Raw genomic sequence first — 26,647 nt, 5'->3', positions numbered from 1 at the left:
CATGCATCTAGGGGTCTACAACTCTGGGGAGCAGAGACAGGCAGATCCTAAGGGCTTAAAAGACCTACCCAATACAGCCAAACAGCAGCTCCATATCTCAAAATAACATGGAGAGTAATGAATGGATCTCTGTGAGCTCGAGGCCAGCCTGGTCTACAGAGTGAGTGCCAGGATAGTCTCCAAAGCTACACAGAGAAACCCTGTCTTGAAAAACCAAAAAAAAAAAAAAAAAAAGGGCCTCGGGCCAGTGAGATGGCCATGATCAAGGTGCTTGCCACCAAGTTCACACTCAGGTTTGACTCCTAGGACCCACATAGTGGAGAGAGAACTGACTCCTAAAGGTATCTTCTGAGCTCCACACACAATTCAACATGTATGTGTACACACACACACACACACACACACACACACACACACACACACACAGTGTGTTTAAAAATAAGAATAAAAAGGTATAAAATAAATAAATAAAAATAAAAGCTGAGCATAGGCCGGGCGGTGGTGGCACACGCCTTTAATCCCAGCACTCGAGAGGCAGAGGCAGGTGCATCTCAGTGAGTTTGAGACCAGCCTGGTCTACATAGAGTGTCTGTTTCCAGACAGCCAGGGCTACACAGAGAAACCCTGTCTCAAAAACCACAACAATGGAAACCCTGAAGACAAACACATAGAGGACTTCAGCCTTTATGACAGGGCTCATCTAGAGAGCACCTGCTTTCAAGTGCATGGTGTAAGTTGCAAGCCTCTCTTAGCCACTGCTTCTGATTTCAGACTGGTTTTAGACTTGGAATGTTGGTCTTCATATAATGACGTACCTTGGGCCCAGGACTCCAGCCCAAATGCAGAACTGATTTCCATTGTGTGTGTGAGAATGTCGGTGCCAAGGTGGTTTGAAGGGCCGAGGACTTGCAGGGATCCCTCTTCTTCTACCATGGGGGTCTTGGGGATGGAACTCAGTTCGTCAGCCTCAGGGGCAAGTCTACCCACTCAGCTAACTGGCCCACCCGACTTCTCCTATCCTTGCTATCTGCCTGCTCCTGTTAAAATGCTTTGTACATACTAACGCGTTTATTTCTGCACCATTTCTTGAGGTGGGTCCTGGTAAAATCCCAAAGAACATGAAACCCGAGGCACAAAGTGTTAGTGGGTACATGGGGGACTAGCTGCCTGATGACCATATCCTGGGTTTGTTCCCACTGAGGAACCCCAACCCTTGGCCCTCTACACAGGAGCTTAGGCTGCCGTTTAGGGAAGATGAGACCCACACAGACCCTGAGAGGGCTCTTAGCTGGCACTCTGGTGGCAAATCTGCCTGCCTCTAGGGAAGCATAGTGCACGTCAATGGCAGCAGATGGTCCCTTGGGCGCTGTTGTTTGTGCTTCAGGCCTGAATGTCCCTTGAGCTGAGGGCAGGCACAGGGGACGGGAATAGGCTGTTGAACTGAACGCTGGGAAGAAACGAGGGGTCAGCTAATCCTAGACTGCAAACCAAGCATAGAGACCTCAGTTTGATCCCTGGACTTATACTGGACAAAGTAAAGTGACTCCCTTAGCTGTCCTCTAACTTCCACGGAGGTACCGGCGTACATATCCCCACACGTATCAACACACACACAAAATAAATGCAAATATAAGGGGGAAAGACCCCTGCCTCTCCTGTCTGTCACTGGCTGCTTGGAGGTGGCCCACAGTCAGCCACAGAAAACTAGACTGAGGGAGGAGCGGAGGCTGGCACTGTAGCCACCAGCCCAGTCAGCATGGGTACAGTGACCTGCTCTAGAGTCTCACTCCGACCTCAGAGCAACACAGTCAAGTACTGGCCACGGAAAGACCCGAGTCTGGACCACCACCACCAGCAGCAGCAGCAGCAGCAGCAGCAACAGTGCATGCCTGGCAGGCTAGGCTGGAAAGAAGACAGATGGGATTCCCAAGCCTCCCTAGTCTTGCCCAATCAGGGAGCTTCAGGTTCAGTGACAGTGACTGATCCTGTCTCAAAAATATAAGGTGAAGAGCCGGCGATATGGCTTGGCAGGTAAAGGTTCAATCCCCAGGACTCAAACAGTGGAGAGAGAGAATGGACCTGAAAGTTGTCCTATGACCTCTGCATGTACCACCCCAGGAAATTTTTTAAAAATACAATAATAAAAAAGAACCCAAACGCCAGGCGGTGGTGGCGCACACTTTTAATACCAGCACTTGGGAGGCAGAGGCAGGAGGATTTCTGTGAGTTCGAGGTCAGCCTGGTCTTCAAAGGGAGTTGAAGTCTCCAGGACAGTCTCCAAAATCCTACAGAGAAACCCTGTCTCGAGAAACCAAAAAAAGAAAAAACAAAACAACAACAACAAAAAACACCAAAACACAAACAAATGCTACTGAGTGCCCCATGCTAGGTGCTAAATATGTTCACATATACATTATTACCTCATTTTCCAGGCAAAAAAATCCTGACAATGCGGAGGTCAGAGAGGATGAATGGGGCTGGCTCAGTGGCAAGGTACTACCTGGCTCTCACAGTCCTGGGTTCCATCCCCAGCACTCCAAGAGGTGGAGGCAAGATGACCAGCTGTTCAAGGTCACCCTCAGCTATACAACAAATAAGAGGCCAGCATGGCTATTAAATAAGCAAACAAAAGGGCTGAATAAGTTGGTCGGGGTAGCTTTGAACCTGGGGTTGTTGGGCTCTGCACTCTGCAGCAGAAACAGAGGACCAGCCTGCTGTCTCCCAGGGTCCTTGTCTGTCTCCACCTGATTGCCTCAGAGGAGTTGCCAGGAAGCCTCTACGGGAAGGACTGGTTTGCTCTGTGAAGGTCACACCGAGGTTTCATGTTGGCTCTGGCATGTGTCTGCGGCGGGCTCACGGTGCCAGGTGCCACTGATGTTTGTGGGGCTGGGTGTCAAGTCTTGGAGCATGTGATAGATAGGTCTAGGGCAGGGGATTCCTGTGTCCATATCCTTCATGCAGAACTACACACGAGCGGGAGGGGCAGGTGTCCCAACTGCCCAGGTGTCTGTCTGTCTCCATGCTCCTCCAACCTTCTGAGAATGCCCCACATAGACATTATGGCTGTCCCTGACCCAAGTGGTTAGGATGTGTGTGTGGGGGGGGGTCTTTCTTACCTGGGAAATGTGTGTACAAGAGGCTTGGGAGTGTTTGGGTGACCATGTCTTCCTGGGAAAAGCAAGGTGCATACCAGGCTGTGAGGGGCGTTGTGTAGGTGTTAACATTTGTGATCACCTACCTGTAAGTGTCATGGGTTCTTTGAGGGTTCTCCCAGTGCCTTGACTAACCTGGAGACCTGTGACCCAGCTTAACCCAAATGTGGGTGTGGCTGCATGTGTTCTCACTGGGCACCGCGTGTCTGTGTGCCATCATGCCGTGTCCATCAAGGTATCTGACTAGACTGTGCAGTGAGGCAAGGAGGACTTCCCAACTTAAAGGTCACTTCCTGGCTGCAGCTCTACCCACCCAGTTCAAATGCCCTCTGGGTACTCAGGCACCTTCCCCCACACCAGGGCTTGGTTTGCAGTCTGACAGCCCCAGCTGGGGGTGGGGGGAGTTGTGTGTGGAGAAACCATGTAAGGCCTTAGGGACCTGGCTCTTGGCAATGGCTTGGGAATGGAGCCCAGGTGACAGGCTGGACACCCATATTTGCTGCCAGGGAGAGTGCCAGATACTCAAGTTGAAGGGAACAGAAAAAGCCAAGAAACCCCAACTTTGAATAGCCAGGTTGAGGTGGAAACTAGCACTCATTTTTGGAGCCCTACCATCAGCAAGCACCCACGTTTTTAAGGTTAGAGGGGGTTGGGGGAGCGCAGGGTCCCTTACTAGATGCAGGATGTGGGGACTCCTCAAGAGCTGGCTACTCTGGGGAAGGGTCCTCTTTCCCCAAACAGGCAAGAGCACCTTCAGGTCACAAAGAAAGGCAACTGGCTGCAGGCCACCCACCTGACACATCTGCCGGGAGGGTGTCCAGGAGTGTCCTCCTCGCTGAAGGAGAAGTGGGTCAGTGACTCTGGTCCCAGGGGCAATGCCAAGGCCGGGGGTCGGGGCCGGGTCCGGGGTGCTGCACTGGAGCGCATGGGAGCCAAGCGCCGTCGGGGGGGCCGGCATTGGGGACCAGCTGTTGCACTGGGGGTGTGCGGCGCTGCACGCCAGCCAGGCCGGAGAAGCCAGTGATCGCCGGCACCACCTCCAACACTTGTCGTATCCTAGCCCCTGGCACCACCCCTGTGGCCCCCCAAGGGACACGATCCCGAGTGCTCGCGTCCTCCTTGCGTGTGTGTGTCCGCAGCGCCTGCCTTCCTCTTGCAGAAGGGCCCTCCCCGTGAAACCGAGCGCCCACTTGCCGCCGGTCCCTCCCCGGGCTTTAGGGACGCCCGCCCGGGGCTCCGGTTTCCCCGGCTCCTAGCCCGCGGCCCTCCCCTCTGCCCCGGCCCCGCCTTCCACCCCTCCCCGGCCTGACGTCGAGCTGTGCCACCTCCAGGTCTCAGATCGCCACCATGCGCCCGCGGGGGAACCAGACACACCCCAGAGGGCGGAGCGCAAGGCAGTGTGATCAAGACCCTAGGGAGGGACTAGGTGACAGATTCTGGAAGGTGGAGGGACAAGAAGCGGGGCAGGCACAGAATCAAACTCAAGGGACACGTGTCCCCACACCTTGCCCCATCCCAAAGGCCAGGCCTCGCCTCTTCTTACTCGGTGCCCAGGGTGACTTCTCTGTCTTAAATTAGTATGCGTAGAGAACAGGGCACTGGGGGTGGGGTGGGGGGGACGACGACGACAACGACGGACACGCGGCAGTAAAAACACAGGCCGACCTCCAGTCTGCCACACAAAGTTCAGTCTCCAGGAGAAAGGGATGTTTGGAAGCACACCGGATGTGGCTTCTAGGCCTGGCTCCCTCAGGCTTCCTGTCCCCGCAGCCCATCACAGTCTGGTCAAGCAATCATCAATCCCTTACGGCACAGCACGAGGTGGTATCACTACCAAATAAGACCCGAGGAGGGGACTGGGTGACACGCAGGAGTCAGAGCCCAGGAAGAAGGAGGACACAGCATCAAACCCACCCCCATAAGGCCTCAAAATAACGTCATTCCACTGTTAGAGGCAAATGAACTCAACAAACACTTGTTCCCAAGTGTGGTAGCTCATGCCTGCAATCCAAGCACCGTTGAGTCAGCCTGGGCTACAGAGTGGGACTTTATCTCAAAAGCCATGGGACTGAGCATACAGCTCAGCTAACAGAGTGCCTGCCCAACACACACAAAGGGTTTGGCCTGAACCTGGATGGTGGGGGCGTGACCATAATCCTAGCACTCGGGAGTGACAGGAGGATCAACAGTTCAAGACCATCCTTGGCTATATACGGTAAACTGGAAGCTAGTCTGGGTTACATAAGGCTGTGTCTCAAAAGAAAATCCAAAAACACAAACCACACCTGAAGCCATGGCTCAATGGTTAAAAGCACTGGCTGCTCCTCCGGAGGCCCTGGGATTTCAATTCCTACTATCTACATGGAGGCTTACAACCAATGTAGGGGACCCCCATGTTCTCGTCTGGCCTCCAAACACACCAGGCACACACATGGTGCACATGCAGGCAAAACACTCAAACACATAAAAAATAAAAAAATAAAAAAAGATTTAAAATTAAAAAAAAAAAAGCTAAGAAGAAAAAAAAAAGACAAAATCAAAATCAAAGAAAGAAAAGGGATAGGCATGGTGGTGCACACCTTTAGTCCCAGCCTGGTCTACATGGTGAGCTCCAAGTTAGCCAGAACTGAATAGTCAGACTGAATGTGGTTCCCTGCACCCACACTGCCTGACTCAGGGTCCAGGGGATCCAGCATTCTCTCCTGGCCTCCATAGGCACGTAGACCCGTGCACACACACAAGTGCACATATCTTAATGCTATGTATGTGTACGGGTGAATGAGCCATTGAGGACAGGCTTTGGTCCTCTGTAGCTGGAGGTGCCAGTGGTTGGGAGCCCCCAGCGTGTGATGTGGTATTGGGACTGAACCTCAGCAGGGGCTCTTAACCTCTGCGCCATCTCTCCAGATCCTAAAAAAGAAAAGAAAACACAAGTCCCGTGGTCATACTGGATGCTAGGTTGGCCTCAAGTCCCCCAAGGCATAACCATAGCCTCAAGTAGGCACAGGAAGTGGGGAAGACCCTGCATTTATGGAGTACCTACTGTATGCTCTATCAGATTTCTCCACTGCAAGCCTGGAAGGCAAGATGATTTTTATCTCTACCTCAAACGGAAGAGGAAAAGTGAGGCTTCAGTAAGAGCCCCCCTCTCCAAGCCCAACAGATGGCCGTGCGGGCAGGCGCACACGGGCCTCGAACCCGCAGCCGTGGCGGCGCACACTCACCCGGTCCACGTCTGACGGCCCCAGTCTTGCACGCTACCGCGGAAGAGCCGCAGGCGTCTGTGGGGCGTAGAGGATGTGCTGCCGAAGAACGCGGAGGCTGCGGACGGCCCGGGCAGGAACGCGTCGTCCTCGGCCGCCGCCTCCAGGCAGGCCGCCGCGCGCGGCTCGGGGATGCGGCCCCAGCCCCGCCGCGCCATGCGCCTCCCGGCCTCCCGCCGCCTCGGCCCTTCCGGCTGCACTCGGGCCGCCCTTGGGGCGGAGCCCGGCCGGGGCGCCTCAGACCTCAGGAAGCCCAACCACCTTCCTCCAAGGCGTGCCGCGTGGGGTAGGGTAGCCACAGACCCCTGGGTGCCCCCTTTTCCTTGCTCTGTCATCATTTCCTGAGACATCCCACTCCCAAAGACCAGGGAACGCCGGGATTCTCAAGTGCACCCACAAATCCGAGTGGTGTTCTGAGAGCCCCAGGGGTCCTTCACACACCAAGGCCACTGACAGCATCTCAGGTTGACTATTTACTAAATTGGGGCGTGGGCGCGTTAAAACTGGGTCTAACTGTGTTGAGACCAGGCTGGCCTCGAACTCACAGAGATCAACCTGCTGCTGCCTTGCAAATCCTGGAATTAAAGGTGTGTGCCACCACGGGCAGGCAGCAGTTCAGATTTCTAAAACTCCCCTAAAGCATTCACAGACACCATCCCCAGAACCCTCGACTCCCCTCCCACAGGTAAAGGCAGTGTCCACAAGCCAACTGACATTCTGGATTCCCCAAATCCTACAGTCCCGTCACCTATGGCAGGAAATGTTTCTACACTCCCTCACATGACCCTCCACCTTGCAGTGGCTCCACAGCATCCTAGAATGTCTCCCAAAAGTGCCAAGACCCCAACATAAACTTAGGGGTATCTCCAGACACAAGGCATGGGTGCAGACCATGGTGACACTACCAAATGTTGAGGGGTCCCAAAGACAGCAGGGGTGCCAGTAGGTTAATCCACAACTCTTGGGCCATTCCTAGACTTTCATTCTTGCTTTATGTCATTTATTGTTCTTTTGTTATTGTTTGTGTGCACTGCCATGCATGCATGGCATGATGCTCATGTACATCAAAAGACTCCTTCCAGAGTCAATCTCCTTCCACTGTGGGGGTCCCAGGAACTGGACTCTGGGTATCAGACCAAGTAGCAATCGCCTTTACCCACTGACCCATCTCACTGGCCCCAGTCCCAGATTTTAGGTCATAATCTGATACATCTACAATCTTGGAAATGCTTCAGAGTGCCACCTAGACCTCACAAGATGCTAGCCTAAGCAGTCTCAGGCAGCCCAAGCTGACCTTAAACTTGCTATGTGGCAGTCTGAGTTTAAACTCCTAATCCCTCTGCCTCCACCACCTCTAGTGCTGGAATTCCAGGCATGAGATGCCATGCCCAGTGTATTTGGTGCTGGGGATGGAACCTAGGCAAGCTAGGATGCAGGCTAGGCAAGTACTCTATCAACGGAGCCACAGCCATGGGATTCTTTCTACCTCCTAAGAACCCAAGAAAGCCAGGCATGGTGGCTCATACCTTTAATCTCAGCATTCTGGAGACAAAGGCCAGAAGATATGTATGAGTTCAAGGCCAGCCTGGTCTACAGCAAGTTCCAAACCAGCAAGGGCTACATAGTGAGGTCCTGTGCAGAGAGAGAGACAGAGACAGAGAAAAAGAGGCAGGGAGGGAGGAGGGAGGGAGGGAGGGAGGGAGGGAGGGAGGGATGGTGGGTTATCAAAGAAGCCCAGACTATCCACAGTTCCTATACAAGTCTAATATACAAGTTCCTATATCAAGTCCTGCTCACCCTACTTTGTGAATGGGTCCCCTACACAAGGCAACTTCAGGAATCCAACCTGCTCCTAGAGGCAGGCCCAGTGGGACACAGAGGGTGACCATGTGGGATCCTTAACCATGTGACCCAGTGGGCCCAGGTAAAGCCCTTTGGTGATGAGGAAGCAGCCAGAGGGCAGAAGACTTGAACACAGTTACCCAGCTGCTTAAACCACTCCACCTTCCTGTCCCCCAGGAGCTCAGATGGCTACACTAAAAATGCAGTTGCCCTGGCCTCTCGGGTGCTGACATAACAGGCATGCATGCACCACCATGCAGGAAGCTTGCTCTATATCAGAAAGGGGCAGGGAGTCTGACAACAGTGCTTTCTGTCAAGTCATGGGCACTGGTGCTACAGGGCCCAGAGACAGAAGGGCTAAATGTGAGCCTAACTTTGCCATCACTTTATCCACTTGACTAGAAATTACTTTCACAGAGCCTCAGTTTGCCCAGCTGCAAAGTAGGTACAATAAATATACTTGACATAGGACTAGGGCTGGGCTCAGCTGGTGGAGTACTTGCTTAGCACATACAAAGCCCTGGGTTTCATCCCCAGCATAGCCCAGTAGTCTGGAGCTCCTGAGACAGAGAGAGACAGATTGGGGTCTTAAACTACATAGTGAGTTCAAAGTCAGCCTGGGCTACATGGTCCAAAAGACCCAGGAACGCTTGGATATAGTACGGACTCAATAGCTACAGTTGTTATCCGAGAAAATGGTGTTTTATTGTGTGCAAGCTGAGGGCGGTAGAGAAGTGACATGGTGGTCACAGCCAGCACCTGGCCCTTTATTTATTTTGGTTTTTCAAAACAGGGTTTCTCTGTGTAGCCCTGGCTGTTCTGGAACTCGATCTGTAGACCAGGTTGGCCTCAAACTCAGAGATTCCCCTACCTCTGCCTCCCAAATGCTAGGATTAAAGGTGTGTGCCACCACTGCCCTGCCCTGGCCCTTTCTGTACTCCCTGTGCATCCAGTACTTGGTGGTGTGATCCCAAGCACACAAGAACTGATAAGACGGCTCACTGGGTAGAGGAGCTTGACACTAAGCCTGACATACCAGGTTCAATCTCCAGGAACCACACAGCAGAAGGCGAGGACTGACTCCAAAAGAACTAAGCTGTGATCTCCACATAAATGCTGTCACATATGCCTGACAGACACAGTAACCAATACACACACACACACACACACACACACACACACACACACACACACACACCACTCACAAAGCCAGGCATGGTGTTGAACTCCTCAGAGCCTAGCACTGGGCAGGTAGAAGCAGGAGGATCTCTGAGTTTGAGGCCAGTCTACAGAGCAAGTTCCAGACCAATCAGAGATACATTAAAAAAAAAAGGGGGGGGATGGGGGGCTGGAGAGATGGCTCAAAGGTTAAGAGCACTGACTGCTCTTCCAGAGGTCCTGAGTTCAATTCCCAGCAACCACATGGAGGCTCACAACCATCTGTTATGAGATCTGGGTAGGGAAGCTTTTTTCTTTCCTTAAAGATTTATTTATTTAAAGTGCACTGTCTGAGGGTCAGGCAGTGGTGGCGCACGACTTTAATGTCAGCACTTAGGAGGCAGAGGCAGGCAGATCTCTGTGAGTTTGAGACCAGCCTGATCTACAAGAGCTAGTTCCAGAACAGCCTCCAAAGCCACAGAGAAACCCCCATCTCAAAAACCAAATTTTATATATATATATATAATCTGTCTACATATATGTCTGCATGCCTGAAGAGGGCATCAGTTCCCACTATAGATGGTTGTGAGCCACCATGTGGTTGCTGGGAATTGAACTCAGGACCTCTGAAAGAACAGCCAGTGCTCTTAACTGAACCATCTCTCTAGCCCCTGGGTGGGGAGCCTTTGAGGATGACAGCCTGCTTAAGGTTATTTCAAGGTCACATGACCTGTGAGTGGCTGAGTCAGAATCTAAAGCAGTGTGGTTTTTCTTTGTTTGCTTTGGTTTATTTGAGGTCAAGTCTCAATCCATTAGCCCAAGCTAGTCTTCCGTCTCTCTATACCCCTCTACCCCAGAGTTTGCCAACCTTTACTAAGAGTCCCTTATGAAGTGGCCTTAATTGTCTTCACCATTAAATGGAAATGACTGTAGTACAGCTGACCATTTCAAATCCTCAGATCCATCCACATATAGACTCAAACACCTTTGAAACTGGTATACATTGTAAGCCCAGCACTGGCCAGGCAGAGATGAGAGGGTCAGGATATTCAAGGTCATTTTGGCTACATAGCGAGTTCAAGCCCACTGGGGGTTACATAAGCCCTTGTCTCAATTAAAAGCCAAAACATTTTTTACCCTTTTTTAAAAGACTTTATTATTTTGGGGCATAAAGTGGTGGTTCAGTGTTTAAAAGCATGGACTGAGTCTCCAAGGGACTTGAGTTGATTCTTAGCACACATGTCAGATGGTCCACAACTGCCTGTAATTCTAGCTCTGGCCAGAGCTCCTGTGGGCACATACTTATAATTAAAAACAATTAGCTGGGCTTAGTGGGCACACCTTTAATATCAGCACCCCAAAAGCAGGTGTAGCTCTCTGAGCTTGAGGCCAGCCTGGTCTACAGAGCAAGTTCCAGTACAGTCAGGTTTGTTACACAGAGAGACCCTGTCTCACAAAACCAAAAAAAAAGTAAATAAAATATTTTCATTATTTTTATAATCATTTCCCATGTGTGTGGTAGTGCCTGAATCGACCAGAAGATGGCGTCGGATTCCTGGCGTTGGAATAACAAGCGACTGTGAGCAGTTAGGTGTGGGTCTGTAAACTGCTGAGCCATCTCTCGAGCCCTTCTTTTTATTTTTTATTTTTGAAATGTTTATTAATCTAGTGTCTGTGGGTGCATGTGTGCAGGCCACAGGATAGCTTTTAGAGTCCACTGTCTCCTTCTGCCATGTGGGTCCTGGAGAACACACTCATGTCATCAGAGGTCACAGCAAGCGCCTTTACCTGCTGAGCTATCTCTACTGGCCAGCAGTTGCCTTTTAAGGGCATTTGGAGTTGGGTGTGGTGGTGTGCACCTGTCATCCAGATATTTGAAAGAATAAGACACAAGAATCAGGGGTTGAAAGCAATATATATGGAGTCTCTGCCTGGGGGAGTAGGAAGCCATAGAAATGGCTCAGCAGCTGCCAGGCTTGCTGACCTGAGGCCAATCTCTGGAGCCCACATGGTGGGAGCAGAGGACTCCCAAATGAATCATATGTGTGAACCATGATACACGCCTCCATCCTAGAATAAGTAAATAAATGTATTTTTGTTTAAAGTTTGGGGGAGCTGGAGAGTTGGTAGACAAGAGCTCTGGCTGCTCTTACAAAGGACCTGGGTTTGTTTTCCAGTACCAACATAGTGGCTCAAAATTATCTCTAATTCCAGCTGGAGGGCGGGGGTAGGGGTGGGGAGTGGGGGGTGGGGGGTGGGATCTGGCGCCCCCCTCTGGACTTTTCCAGCACAGCAAACACACAGTGCATAAACACACATGCAGGCAAAACTCCCATACACATGAAACATTTTAAAAAATAATCTTATTTTTCCCCCAAAACAAAAGGTTTCTGGTCATGGAAGGGATTGTGTTGGGATCTGTATAGGAACCATGCTGCTCTACAGATGCAATCAGAATGTCATTGACTGCAGGGGTGGCCTGGAATCCACTCCGGGCATGATTCTGACCTAGAGATGTCACTCCTGGCAGAGCACTTGCAGGTCCTGGTTTTCATCCCAATGTGGTAAAATGAATGAATAGAAATAAGCTTAATTTTTAAAACTGCACACAGAAACCCCCAAAAAGAAGCAGTGTCCCTTCACTCCAGATGTGAGATAATGTTGCTGCAAACTTGGGTTTCTCACCTCTGGTCCTATACTGACCCTTGGAGGTTAAGCGACCTTTGTCATTCTGGGTGGCTGTCCAGTGTAGCAACTGACACAGTCCCTTGCCTTACCCACTAGATGTCAGTAGCACACTTTGCTAAGGACAGCTAAAATATCTCCTGCCTTGGGCACAGTTCCTTGAAAGGCGAGAAGATTGACCTTCGGTTTGAGAATTCCTGCCCCAATCCCTCTAAGGTTCAGACACCAATCACTAGGACCCAGGAAAGTTCCATTTCAAACCAGCAGGGCATTCTTGTCCCCTGACTGGCTCTAGGTCCTCTGCAGTTTGTAGTTGTATTGTGTTGTTTAGAATGCCCTTGGTAGTGTTTTTTGTTTGTTTTCAAGACAGGATTTCTTGCTGGGCGTTAGTGGCGCTCGCCTTTAATCCCAGCACTCTGGAGGCAGAGGCAGGCAGATCTCTATGATTTAGAGGCCAGCCTGGTCTCTAGAGCGAGTGCCAGGATAGGCTCCAAAGCTCCACAGAGAAACCCTGTCTCAAAAAAAAAAAAAAAAAAAAAAAAGACAGGGTTTCTCTGTGTAGTCCTGGCTGGTCTGGAACTTCGAAGTGATCCACCTGCCTCTGCCTTTCAAGTGCTGGGATTAAAGATGTGTGTCACCACTCCCTGGCTAGAAGAGAGGCAGTGGTGGGTTGTTTTTTTTTTAAGATTTTATTTATTTATTATGTATACAACATTCTGCCTCCATGTATATCTGCACACCAGAAGAGGGCACCAGATCTCATCAGGGATGGTTGTGAGCCACCATGTGGTTGCTGGGAATTGAACTCAGGACCTCTGGAATAACAGTCAGTGCTCTCAACCTCTGAGCCATCTCTCCAGCCCGTTTTTGTTGTTTTTTAAGATTTATTTATTTAATGTATATTGGTGTTTTGTCTGTATAGTCTCTGTGTGAGGGTATCAGATCCCCTGGAAGTAGAGTTACACACAGTTATGAGCTGTCATGTGGGTGCTGAGAATTGAACCTTGGTCCTTTGGAAGAATAGCTAGTACTCTTAACCGCTGAGTCACCCACACCCCTCAGTGGTGGGTACTTGCTAGGAACATTTCAGAGACGTAGAGACCAGAGGCCAGAAAGGGCAAGTCACATGGACAGGGTTTCCTATCTTAGAAGAAGTAGGGCCAGATTTTTTAAATATCTATTTTTATTTTCTATCTACAGGAGGTTTTGCCTGCATGTGTACGCTGATGACCACAGAAGCCAGCAGATGCCAGACAGGCTGTCAGATCCCCTGGAACAGAACTTCCATGTGGATGCTGGGAACTGAACCTGGATCCTCTGTGAAAGCAGCCAGTGCTGTTAGTTGCTGAGCCAACTTTTCGAGACCCCTAGGACTGAATTTCTAAAATTAAAAATAAATTTAATTTCTTTTTTTAAAGATTTTATTTATTTATTATGTATACAACATTCTGCTTCCATGTATATCTGCACATCAGAAGAGGGCACCAGATCTTATAAGGGATGGCTGTGAGCCACCATGTGGTTGCTGGGAATTGAACTCAGGACCTCTGGAATAACAGTCAGTGCTCTTAACCTCTGAGCCATCTCTCCAGCCCTAAATTTAATTTCTTAAAATTTATTTTATTCTTGCCAGGTGTGGTGGTGCACACCTTTAATTTCAGGAGAGGCAGAAGCTGGTGGATTCCTGAGTTTGAGGCCAGCCTGTCTACAGAGAATTCCAGGAAAGTCAGAGAAACTCTGTCTCTAAAAACAAACAAAAACATTTCATTTTTAATGATGTGTATTGTATGTGTCTGTGGATGGGTATATACACCTCAGTGCAGCTACCACAGAGACTATAAGTCAGGTCTCCTAGAGCTGTAGTCCCAGGTGGTTGTGAGCCTGTGCTGGGAGCTGAACCTGGGGCCTTTTGTGAGAACTGTGTGTGCTCTTAACTGCAGTGTCTCTCCAGGCCCTGGAAATTTCATTGTGTGTTTGAGACAGGGTTTCATGTAGCCCAAGCTGGCCCAGAACTGACTATATTGTAAGAGCTGAGACCTTGACTTTCTGATCCGCCTGCCTCCACCTCAGAAGGGCTGGGTTTCAGGTGGCACCACCTTGCCTGGTTCATGAGGTACTGGGATAGAAGTCCATGGCTTATGCATTCAAGCAAGCACTCTACCAAGTGAGCTACAAGCCCAGTTTCTTCCTTTTTAAGATTTTGGGTTTGTTTGTTTTTTGCCTACATTTATGTATGTGCAAAATGTGCTTGTGGTGCCCACAGAGGCCAGAGAGGGGTACTGAATCTCCCACTCATCCAAAGGACCCAGGTTCAACTCCCAACAACGACATAGCAGCTCATAACAATTTATAACTCCAGTTCCAGAGGACCCAAAGTCCTCTTTTGGCCTTGGCAGGGCACCAGAAATGCGTAAGGTGTACAGACATACATGCAGGCAAAACACCCATACATATAAAATTTAAAAACTGTATCATTCCTCCAGACTTAACCGCCACAGTGCTAGGATTATAGGTGTGGCTGTCACACTCGGCCTTAGTCCCTTCCTAGGAAGCCACTCCTGACCAGAATCTGGAAGCCACCTTTCACTTCCCTCTCACGCTCTGCCCCAGGGCCTTTGCACTGGCCTTCCCTCTGCCACCAGACACACCCATACTACATCATCTCTACTCAAATGTCACCTCTGCAGAGAGGCCTTAACTGACCTCAGGATTCCTCTGTGCTTCCTGTCCCACACGTCATCCACAATTATCTGATGGCTTTGTTATTTCTGCCTCCACCACTGTCTGAGAGCTCCAGACAGCAAGCCATTTCATTTTCTTTTTTGAAACAGGGTCTCGCCAGGTGGTGGTGGCGCACACCTTTAATCCCAGCACTCGGGAGGCAGAGGCAGGTGGATCTCTGTGAGTTTGAGACCAGCCTGGTCTACAAGAGCTAGTTCCAGGACAGCCTCCAAAGCCACAGAGAAACCCTGTCTCGAAAAACAAAACAAACAAACAAACAAAAAAGAAACAGGGTCTCATGTACCAGGCCAGCCTGGAACTCACTGTGTAGCTGTGTATTACTGTGACCCTGACCCTCCTTCACCTACCTCCTGAGTGCTGGGATGACAGGTGTGTTTTCTGAGGCCCAGGATGAAATCGGGGCCTCTCCAGTGTGGGCAAGCACTCCATCAGCTGAGCCTCGGCAACAACAATTCTGAGCCAAAGCCCTGAGTGGAAGCCATGTCTGGAAGGAAGTTTCCTGACAGATGAGGAAGCTGAGGCCATAGATTCAGTGGTTGCATTTGTTTTCTTTCACACCAAGAGATTCAGCAGGCAAAGACACTTGCTGCAAGCCAGGAGACACATATGGAAGGGGAGAACTAGCTCCCACAAGTGTGTTCTATGACCTCCACATGCTTGCCATGGTACTCCACCTCTCTCAACATAAAAGAAATGCAAAGAAATGCAATAAAGGAAGCTAAAACAGCTGAAGAGATGGCCTAGCAGTTAAGAGCACTGCCGGCTCTCCCAGAGGACCCGGCTCGATTCCCAGCACCCACAGGTCACTAACTACTTTAACTCCAGTTCCAGAGGATCTAACACCCTCTTGTGGCCTCTGAACACACATGGTACACAGACATAAGATGCAAGCGAAACAACCTTATACATCAAAAATACAAATAACTAAAATCTTTAATGATTTATTTTATGTCCATTGATTTTCTTCCAGCGTGTATGTCTGTGTGAGGGTGTCGGATACCTTGCAACTGGAGTTAAAGAGGAGGATGATGAAAAATTGTCTCAGGTCTAAGTCAAACTTTATGTGAGCTGCCATGTGGGTGCTGGGAATTGAACTGTGTCCTCTGGAAGAGCAGTTCTTCCTTCTTCATTCTTCCTCCTCCTCCTCCTCTTCCTCTTCTTCCTCTTTTTTGGACATGGGATTTCTCTGTGTAACAGTCCTGGCTGTTCTGGAACTCGATCTTTAGAGCAGACTGGCCTCAAACTCAGAGGGATCTGCCTACCTCTGCCCCTACAAGTTTTGCTTGTATGTGTGTCTGTGCAGCACACGCATGTTGTATGTTGTGCCTATAACCCAGTGTTGCGGGCTGAAGAGAGGCAGTTGCTGGAAGTCCACTGGCCAGCCAGTCCAGCAACAACTTCAGGCCCCAGGATACACCCTGTCTGGAGGGTAGAAGGCAGGAGGGACAGCAGTGTCCTCCTCTGGCCTCTGTAGCACGAGCACATGCAGACATCAGGCACATACTCAAAGTACAAACAACAGGGCTAGGGAGAGAGCGTTTGTCCCAGAATGCACACTAGAACAGAGAAACCGGGGTTGGGGACTTGGCTCAGTGGTAGAGTGCTTGGTAGGCAAGTTCGAGGCCCTGAGATTAGCGTAGCTGGTGAGTGGGGGCTGGAGAGATGCTCAGCAGTTAAGAGCACTGTCTGCTCTTTCAGAGGTCCCCGTGTCTGATTCCCAGCACCGGAATAGGGGCTTACAATCATCTTTAACTCTGGTCCCAGGGGATTCAACACCCTCTTCTGGCCTCCATGGGCACAACACGTATGTGCTGCACAAACATTCATACAAGCAAAACACCCGCACACATAGAGAATAATACAGAATTCTTAAAGGAAGAAATGTGGCAGTGGCAACAGTTTGTAATCCCAGAGCCAGGAGGGGTGGAGATGGAGGAGACACTGTCTCCAAAACCCAGGTTAAGTCACACACCTCTGCGGCCAGCTTGGGCTACACGGAGAGACACAAACACAAACAAACAAAGGCAGATGCCTTTTGAAGAACTAAAACTGAAGTTATCCTATGACTGCCACTCTCACAGATACATCAGCAGCCAAGCTAGGTTCAGTGAAGGATTCCAGGCCAAAAGCAAGGTGTTGGACTAGAGACGGGCTTAGTGGCTAAGAGAACTTGCTGTTCTTTAAGAAGACTTGGGTTTGGTTCCTAACTTCTCTTACTCCAGCTAGAAGATCTAACATTCTCTTGATACTTGAAGGCGCCTGCACACACCTGGTACACATACATACACTCAGGTCCATACACATAAAATAAAGTAGGTCTTTTTGTCTGCCAAGATACTTCAGTGTGTGTAAAAACACTTAACACACAGAACTTGTCATCCACGAACTCAGGATGGACGGAAGGCACTAACTCCTTAAAGTTGTCCTTTAACCTCCACATTTCTTCTGTGCCCAAATTCACACCCAGACCACACACAATAATAGCTATTTTAATAATTTATAGTAATTATGAATAAGAATAATTAATGGGGTTTGGGGGGTTTACACATGGTCTCACTATGTAGCGCTGGCTGTCCTATAACTCACTATGTAGACCAGGCTGGCCTCAAAACCACAGAGATCCACCCATTTCTGTTTCCCAAGTCCTGGGATCAGAGGTGTGTACCACCATGCTCAGCCATACACACAGTAAAAAATAAAATAATAAGGCAAAGAGCAATAGAGGAACAAGCATTGACTTCTGTTTCCACACGCACACACATCATACACCACACACACAAAATAAAATGGAGCCTGTAAGTTGGCTCAGTGGCTAAAGAAGCTTGCATCCAAGCTTGAGGACCTGAGTCCTGGCACCCACGTGGTCAATTGAAAGATCCAACTATTGCAAGTTGTCCTCTGGTTATCGCTTGAATGCTCTCTCTCTCTCTCACACACACACACACACACACACACACACACACACACACACACTCAGAGTAACAAAAACTTAGAATGCATAAAATGTAATACACTAAAAACAGGGCTCAGAGAGAAACAGTCCTTGCTCCTAGATGGCAGGGGGAAGACATATATTCAAATCTTCCTGGTGTTCTGGAGTGGAGACCAGGCTCTGTCTGTAACTTCAATCCTGATATTTCTCTGTGACCTTGGCCACTTCACTCTGGGGAAGAAGTTCTCACAGAGATGGCTCAGGGGTTAAGAGCTGGTACTGGTCTTTCAGAGAATGAGAGATTGAATCCCAGCACCCCCCCTGTAACTGCAGATCCAGATGACTCCATGCCTCCGGCCTCTGTGGGCACCTACACTAACATGCAAATACCTACCCACCCCCAACACACACATATAATTTTAAACAATCCAAATAACTAGTCGTGGTGTCGCATCATGGAGGCAGAGGCAGGAGGATCTCTCTAAGTTCAAGGCAAGCCTGGTCTGCACAGAGAGACACTGCTTCAGAAAGTAAAAAAGAAAACAAAAACAAAAGGCAGGCACGGTGGCACAGGCCTTCAGTCCCTGAACTCCTGAGGGTAGAGGCAAGTGGGTCTTTTAGAGTTGGAGGCCAGCTTGGTCTACACAGCAAGTTCCAGGACAGCCGGGGCTACATAGTGAGGACCTGTCTCATAAAAATAAAATAAAATAAAAGTGAACAGCCAAGGACATTGCAAGCTGTACCCTAGAGGTTGGAGTCAGAGGCTCCGGTGCTTGCTGGGACCCAAGCCTCGGAGGCACAACAGGGCTGGGAATCGTTCCTGGGCCAACTTTCAAGTTCCTCCGGGAGTGTCCGCGGCTGTTCCTGCTGCATTGGCCTAAGGTGCGTGTAGTTAGGGGACACAGCCCTGTCCAAGCCCGCGGTCGGCCGGCATGGAGCCCAGCTCCCCTGGGCATTCAATGAGCATGAAATAATAATGAGAGCAACGCTGCATGTTTCTCGCGGTCCAGCAGACGGCGCTCTAAGAGCCCAGCTCCCAGCGCAGGGCCGAGCCTGTGGGCGTGCAGCAGGGACCACAGGAGCAGAGGACCCCGGTGGAAACAGACATTACCCACAAGAGAGACACCAGCCTGGTTATATGCACGTCCCTCGTGGGGAGCCAGGAAGCGTTCCTCTGGAGGAGAGAAAGTGGGAAGGTCCAATGAGTGATAAGAGGCCACTCCAGTGCCCCCTCTCTCCCCTGCCTCTGCCTCTCCTCTCCCTCCATCTGTCTTTTGACAGATCGCAGCGGGGATGTGACTCAGCCTCGGAGGCCGTGCCATGAACGCGGTCTTGCGCACCACCACCCCCTCCCCGCTCCCGCCGGATCTGAGGACCCAGTGCAGACACGAAGAGGAAAAGTGCCTCCACTTTGGGGGGTTTATAAGCTAGCAGGGTGGTAGCTGCACCCCTCACTGCACTAGTTGCCTGGACTCCACAACGGAGAGCGCCGAGGATCCCCTGTGTACTCCGTCCCCTTCCTCTTTCTGTTCAGGGCGCTGGCACCAATGCCATCTCTCAGTCCACAACCCACTCCACTGTCCCAGCTGCGGCCTCCGCGGGCCACATACTTCCCGCAGGGAAACCGAAACCCGAGCTGGTTCAGGGACGGGCTGAGATTCCGGATTCTGATTTCTCACTACAGGACAAGCCGAGGAAAGCGGTCTCCTCCGTTTTCCTTTAAGTTCAGGAGCTTCGAGCAACAGTTTTGCAAAACCCCTCACGCACACCGGGAGCTCAGCTCTCATACTGATTCCTCCTGGGCAGTACCTAACTGGAAGCCCGTGTTCAGAGGGCGCTCCTGCAAAGGTACTTGGGAGACCTCAACCAGAAACTAGTCTGAGCTTGAGGCATAGAAAGGGATTTTTGACCCCTTTGATTCCCATCAGTCCAACGGGGATCGCACACAGGCTACTGGCAAGGAAGGAGTGGGATAAAGAGGTGTGTGTGTGTGTGTGTGTGTGTGTGTGTGTGTATAAAAGGCCCCAGGCCTTGAGCCCAAGAGTGAGCCATTAAGAAAAAGGGCACAAATTATAATTATTACCACTCAGCCACTGTTCATTAGACAACAGGGGGCCAAGAAGTCCCTAGGGCCTTAAAAGAGAATAGGGCCTTGATTCCTAAGCTCCACCCCTGCACCATCTCAGAGGCTTCCAGCTGCTGGCTTGGCATTTCCTGTTGATGTGAGTTGGGGTTTTGTTTTTGTTTTGTTTGTTTTTACAGCTTCCCTCTCCTAGTTCCCTGTGAGAAATCTCAGGAGCCTGACACTTGCTTCCTGGTAAGGACTCAGACAGTTGGGTTGGGGAGTATGAAGTGAGAGAGAGAGAGAGAGAGAGAGAGAGAGAGAGAGAGAGAGAGAGAGAGTGAGTGTGTGTGTGTGTGTGTGTGTGTGTGTGTCCGTGGAGAGCTGCAGAAACTGGGGAAGGGTCCCTGAAGGTCTAGGAAAACTGCAGCCATAGTCTAACGGGGCCCTGCTTGGGACTCCAGGCAGAGAAGCCCAGATATGACATCTTAAGGATGCTCCAAAGGAACAGGCAATTGCGGTTAATGTTAGCTGTCAATCACCCAGTGGCCTGGAGAACTCAGTTAGAGCCTGGGGCACCTTTTACAGTGGCTTCAATCACTGGGACTGTCCTAGGTCAAGAAGACATTAGTAATTAGGGTACCCAGGGCAGACGGTGCACGGCTTATCTGAGTACTGACTGTTAGAACTGTCACTAGACTCAAGTGACAGCCTTAACTGTACAGGGAAGAGGCAGAACTGTCACAAGTTCAAGGCCAGCCTGGCTATTAAATGAGTTCTAGACTAGCCAGGCCACTTTCTTAAAAAAAAAAAAAAAAAGCAAACAAAGGTGGGCACACTGTCTCATAGGGTTCTCAGGTCATAGGCCCAAACCACAGCCCCAAACCCCTGAGCCTGTGGAACATACACTGTCACCATGGAGGTGTCCCCTAAAACATGGAAACCATCATATAGTTATTGTTCTGGAAGCACATAGCACGTGTCCCAAGATGACAGTTACTCTGTCACCACCACAGACACTATGCCAGAGACAGCCATCGCTGTCACCATGTCACAACCGCACTCTGCTGGAGGCAAATGCAGGCATGCCATTAACTGTTCAGCGACAGACACAGGACATAATTACCCTGGGACAGTTACAGCAGCTTAGAAGCACACTGTCTGTCACAATCACTCCCCCAAAGTAGAGTCAGGCAAAGCCCTGAGTCCAGGCAGCCCAAGCCAGTCACACACCTAAGGACGCTTCCTCTGAGACTACCAACAGCAGTAGCCCCAACTGCACTACACACCTTCACATGTCATTTCAGAAAGGTGGGAACTCCCTTTGATGGGACCTCAAATGCCCTTGGCACTGGTGCCATGAGGCACCTTGGGGTGCCATTGAGCCCTAAATGCCAGGAAGGGGGCTTGTTCCAAATATTAATGCAGGACTGGACAGTGCTCCCCAGAAGATCCTCCTGGGTTGCTTAACACCAGCTACTTTGAGGTTCCCCTGCATTCCTCCACCCCACCTAGAGTGCTACCTCGCCTGAAGTAACCACCGTGGTCCAGCGTTCACCCCCTACAGAATGATCACTAGGGTATCCCACAACGACCCCATCCCTCAGTAAGTCCCTCCAAATGGTACCCCCTCTCCAGCTGCTCTGTACCATTACTGGCTAAGCTTGTATAGAGAGCCCTGAAGCTGCATGAATACCCCCATCCCCAACTTCACCCAGGAACCCGCAACAGTAAGAGTTTCTGGTGCAGTGGTTCCCCCTCTCACCACCCACGCGGGTCACGCTGACCCCACCCGCCCCACAGCGCCCCCCTTTGGCCAGATTTGCGCGTGGCGCCCCTCGCGCGCCTGTGCGCTCTGCGCGCCGGGGAGTCTCACCGCCTGCTGCTTCCTCCGCTGGTAACGGTGCCGTGGAAGGACGAGGGCCAGGACATGCGGGTAGTCCGCAGGCCTGGCCGGTCGCCGGTGTCCACGGCGTCGGCGCGCTCCATGGGCCGGTGCGGCGAGCGCTCCGGCTCTGAGCGCTCCGCACTGTCCGAGTAGCCGCGCTGCTGGATGCGGATCGGGGTCCTCGGTTGCCGCCACAGGTGCTGGGGGGGCGGCTTCAGGGTGGCCTGGCCCTCCCGGGGCCCGGGAAGAGACAGAGACAGGCTCCTCTCCGAGGGGGCGGCCGGAGGCTCCATGGCTCCGGCTCTGTCTCGCGGGGCGCCCGGGGGGCAAGGCGTCCCCTGACCTGTCCGAGATCAGCGGCGCCACGGCCGAGGCGCTTGGGGACCCTCGGGGGCTCCTGGCCTCAGTGGAGCCATGGCGCCCAAGGGCGGAGCGCGCGGACGGCGGCGGCGCCGGAGTCCTCCCGGCGCTTGGAGCCCGCTGAGCTCTCGGAACCCGGCGCTAGCCGCGATTCCCCGCCCCGGTCCGCCCCTCCCTGCCCCCCCCGCCCTCCCGGAGACTGTCACAGCACCACCCCCAACCTCCTCCAGCAAGAAGAGGGTGGCGTCCCTCCACACCCACGCACGGTCCAATCCCGCCGGGGAGGGGGCGCCGCCGCGCGCCTGTCTCCGAGAGCCCTTTAGAGCGGCAGGGACCGAAGAGTTAAAGGGTTAATGGCATCCGGACCGAGACATCCGACTGGTTGGCGGGGTGTCACTCAGCCTCATCCATCAAGGCTGGGGCGGAGTCAGGGGCTGTCGTTTCCTCATCTCTAAAACCTCAGTCACCCTTTCTCCCAGGCCCCCTTCTCGAGGAGTGGTCCCCGTGCCTCCAAGATGCGCTGTCTGCAAGCCGGTAGTGTTGCGCGCAGGACCGTGACGGCGTGTGGCAACCCCCCTCCCCAGCCTGGCGGGATGTGAGCGCACGTGGCCCCTTCCGAGGGTTGTCTGTGTTTTCGATGTCGCCTGCCAGTGTGTGCGCGCACGTGGTGGCTGCTCCCGCTGCTGCTGTCGGGGGTGTGAGGATGCGCGCGCAGGAGTGCAGCCCGTCGGGAGGGCGGAGCGCCCCACGGGGTCTGTTCCGGTGGCCCCGGGCTGCACATACCTTCCCACGCGCTCGGGCGCTGTGTTGTGATTGTGATGGGAGGATGCTGGTGCGAATTGTCCACGGGATTTCTCCTCTGTTGTCTGTGACTCCCGAGGGTGTGTGCTGGTGCGTGTTGGTGTGGTCGGCCTCTCAAGTTGTGTCTGTGTCGGGGGTGTGTCCTTTTGGACATTATTTTAGTGTGCATGTGTGTGGGCATGCGTGTCCCCACCTCACCATCCAAATGCTACATGTCTCGACTCCTGCAGCAAGATTTGTCACAGCTGTGTACCATTAGTCCTTGAAAATACCCGTTAGACGCCTCGGAGACGAGAGGTCAGAGGACAATCTGCGGGAGTCAAGTCTCTCCTTCCTCCTTGCGGGCCCCGGAATCGAACTCAGTCGAGCTTGGAAGTAAATGCCTTTACCCCTGAGCCATCTCGCCGGCCCGATCGCCGCCCCCTCTTTTGATTATTAAAAACTTTAAAGCTCTTCTGCGGAAAGTAAACTGAGTCAGATGAGGGGGTTAGCTGGGACAGGAGAGCCTTGGAGGGTGCACCCCACCTCTGTCGTTTTTAGGCGAGTAAACAAACGGAGTCTCTTCCCCTTGTCCCCCGCCCTCAGAACCCCCCTTCCGGCACCTAAATCCGGAGTCGCCGTGACTCACGCTCCCGCCTCCCTCAGCGCCGTGCCGAGCGAACCAGCAAAGAGTGAGCGGGGATTCAAGCGCATCCCCATCCCTCCTCCCAGCTCTGGCTGAGCCCTGATAGCTGGGGGTGGGGGGGGCTGTTCTTGTGCTCCCCCGTGCCCCTCTCCCAGGCTGGACCCTTGCTCGGACGCTGCAGTGTTCCCAGCTCCAAGCCCTCGCCCCTTTACATCCCCTCTCCAGATCGCCTAGGGGGACAAGTCTGGCATTCTTGCCACCCCGCCTCGTTCTCATTAACATAAAAGCAACAAACCTTTCCCAGTCTCCAACTTCTTTAACCACTTTTCTCTAGCTTGAGGGGACTCCAAGCGTGGGCTAAGGAACGAAAGAACGCGGAAAAAGAACTGGTCCCCCACCAACAGCCCCAGGTGTTCCCCGAAGCCAGAACTGTAACTGTCCCCGCCCACCACTTTTCTCAGGAAACCTTCCCCCCAGGCATCTTAAACAGGATTTGCAAGTGTTGAGGGTGTCCAGATGTACCAAAGTCTTTGGGGATGGGACTGAGAGGTGTGGCCCTGGCCCCAACTCTAGATGAGGGTCAGGGGTATGCAAGAGCTGCAGGTGGAAGCCTGGAAGCTGGTGGGCCAGGGCTATTATTATTTGACGTCTCAAGCCCTGCGGTGAATCAAGCTGGACTTGAACAAATACAGGCTGGAGGGTGGGAGGGGTTTTTTTTCCTTTCATCTGGAGAAAGTATCATCCTTAAGCAGAGACCCTCCAAAGGAGTGGGGGTTTGGGGGTAGGTGAGACTGCCATTACAAAGATGGGAGACCAGGGGAGTGAAGTCTGGGCAGGGGTGGGCTGACAGAGCCAGCTCAGCTGTTTGGCTCTCTAGCTGAGCTCCCAGCCAAGAAGTGGGCGCAGGGGCTAGGTTGCCCTGGGAAGACCCAGATGAGAAGTAACTAGAAAGCACAGCTAGAGGACTGGTCACATGGCTCAGCAGGCAAAGGTGCTCACTGTCAACCAAGCCTAACGACTTGAGTCAGGTCCTCAGGACCCACCCACATGGTGAAAGGAGAGAACTGACCCTCAAAGGTGTCCTCTGAACAAGACACACGTACACACAACCAACCAATCAATCAATGCCATAAAAACTGTTAAAGAAACTGTTAAAAAGGTAGGGCTTAGACTTTTCATACCCCCACCCCCACCCCATCCCAGTGAAAAACACAAGCCCTGGACCTACTCCAAGATGCCACCATCCTGGCTAAAGCCGAGAGATTTAGACCGCTGCCAGCAGGAAACGGAAGCAACTGCACCACACACTGGTTAAAAGCCAGCCCCTCAGCTCTGCGAATTTAGGGGGCGTCCTGAAGGCTCTGGAGATGTGCAAACCCTTTTCCTCTATGAAGGCCCCTGCTGACTCAGGTGGCTTAGGAAAAAAAAAGGCTCGCTGAGGCTGCCAGGGCGCCTCCTAGGAGAGCTGTCCCAGCCAGAATCCGCGACGGTTACAAAACGCTCGGGAAGGGCTCCTGGTTGGCTTAGTTCTTCCATGCTCGCTTCCCACTTTGATCCCCTCCAGCCTACCTGTTGGCCTGCGCTCTGGAGGTAAATATTGGAGGCCGGATTACCAGCGTGGCGCGCCTTGGCATCGGAGGGACCCCAGGATCGGAGGGCTCAGGCTGAGCCCAGCCCTGACCAGGAGATGGTGGCGAGGGCGGCGCAGGTCCACCCCTAGCATGTTGGCACAGCAGGACTCTGTGGGCTCCCTGGGCCCTGTGGGGGGACATGGATGTAATTGGGTGTGTCTTGCGAGTCTAAATGCTGCCCCCAGAAACACAACTATTTAGCTACCCCAGGGAGCAGCTAATGGGCACATACATGCCTCTTATTTCTGAACCTCCCATGAAGGGTGCCCTCCCACACTTAGGATCGAAAGAGCCTCTTTAAGCCATATAATTTGGAGTGTGGGGGGAATTTATGAAGCCTAGGCTGGCCTCCTATGCTGGCCACATGCTGGCATTACAGGTCTGTGCCACCGTGCCCCTATTTTATCATCCTTTTCCACCCTAGTTCTTTCTTTCCTTCTTTAGAGTTTCGCTGTGTAGCACAGGCTGGCCTTGAAATCACCACCTGCCTCTCCTCCCAAGTGCTGAAATTAAAGGCCTACGTCTCTGCATGTAGTCTCACCCTCTCTAAGTGATCCGCTTGTGTTTCCTAAGGGGTTTCCCCCTCCTGCCTTAGTTTTCCTTACATCTGAGACCCACAAGACCTCACTCTGGACGACCTTCCTTCACCAGCTGGCCAAACTGTCTCCCTACCTGAGACGCCACAAGGCTCCCTGTGGGCTGAGAATTCGTCAATCTGAAAGTGTGTGTGTGTGTGTGTGTGTGTGTGTGTGTGTGTGTGTGTGTGTGTGTATGTGTGTGAATGCAATCAAAGGGGTAAACTGAGGCATAAGTAACCCCCCCTCGGGTAACAGCTACGGTGGCTTGAGGGCTGTTTCCACGATCACTGACTTTTGCTCAAGCCCAGGTCCCGCCCCCGCCCGAGGCCCTGGTGGGGATCACTGACTCGACCCTGCTGCTCCTTTCCATCCAGTTTCCCTGAGCTCCTCCCGTGAGCCCGGGTCAAGGGTCACCTGCCTGCGTAGTAGACGAGAGGCGCCTTCCCATAGAACCCGCGGGTTCTGGGTCTGGAACCGTCCCAGCCCCTTCGCTTATCCCTCATCTCTCCCAAGGGGGTGTGTGACGTCGGTGGACGTCAGCAAGCAGCTGACTCAAAGCTTGCGGGAGATGACGCCCCCCCCCGTTACCGTGACGACAGGTGACGCACGCGCGCTCGGGAGGGTGTAGGTGCGGCGGTCGGCCGCTGGGGGCGCGGTGGTCCTCGTGCCGGCTCTTCGCAGCCCCACGCTGGGACTTCCCCACCCGGGAATCCCACGACGGAGCCGGCCATGTGCTGAGCGTGGTCCGAGCCGGGGGCCGGAGGAAGCGCTCCTGCGAGCTGTTGGGCTTTCTGCTACACCCAAAACCCCCAAAATAGCTGCGGTGTGCGGGGGCCGGCGCAGAGAGAGACGGCGGCGGTGGCTTCTGGGCACAGATGGGGGACGCACAAGGCAGAGGCGCGGAGACAGACAGGGACTGGTGGAAATA

General features: G+C 52.3%; 1 protein-coding gene and 1 long non-coding RNA gene across 5 annotated transcripts in view; one reads left to right on the top strand and one right to left on the bottom strand.

Annotated features, from left to right (window-relative positions):
• Positions 1 to 26,647, bottom strand: part of Pde4a (phosphodiesterase 4A) — a 64,125-nt gene that overhangs the window by 25,127 nt on the left and 12,351 nt on the right. The window contains exon 1 of one of the 4 annotated variants that reach the window (XM_027411494.2): positions 21,713 to 22,187. The exons of 1 other annotated variant lie outside the window; for it this stretch is intronic. In XM_027411494.2, coding sequence (XP_027267295.1) covers positions 21,713 to 22,017 — 305 coding nt within the window. In that variant the 5' untranslated portion in view covers positions 22,018 to 22,187. Of the gene's footprint in view, positions 1 to 3,945; positions 4,111 to 6,376; positions 6,613 to 21,712; positions 22,188 to 26,647 lie in introns of those variants that run through there. 2 more of the 4 variants (XM_027411493.2, XM_027411495.2) reach the window with 2 other exon arrangements.
• LOC113835260 lies at positions 22,234 to 23,341 on the top strand. The gene is made up of 2 exons (XR_003484635.2): positions 22,234 to 22,679; positions 23,116 to 23,341. It is a non-coding gene; the product is annotated as an uncharacterized LOC113835260 (long non-coding RNA).

The sequence above is a fragment of the Cricetulus griseus genome, chromosome 4 (genome assembly GCF_003668045.3).
Source record: "Cricetulus griseus strain 17A/GY chromosome 4, alternate assembly CriGri-PICRH-1.0, whole genome shotgun sequence".
Classification (NCBI taxonomy): domain Eukaryota; kingdom Metazoa; phylum Chordata; class Mammalia; order Rodentia; family Cricetidae; genus Cricetulus; species Cricetulus griseus.
The sequence above is the reverse complement of the archived record's forward strand: the minus strand, read 5'-3'. Positions and strand labels throughout refer to the sequence as shown.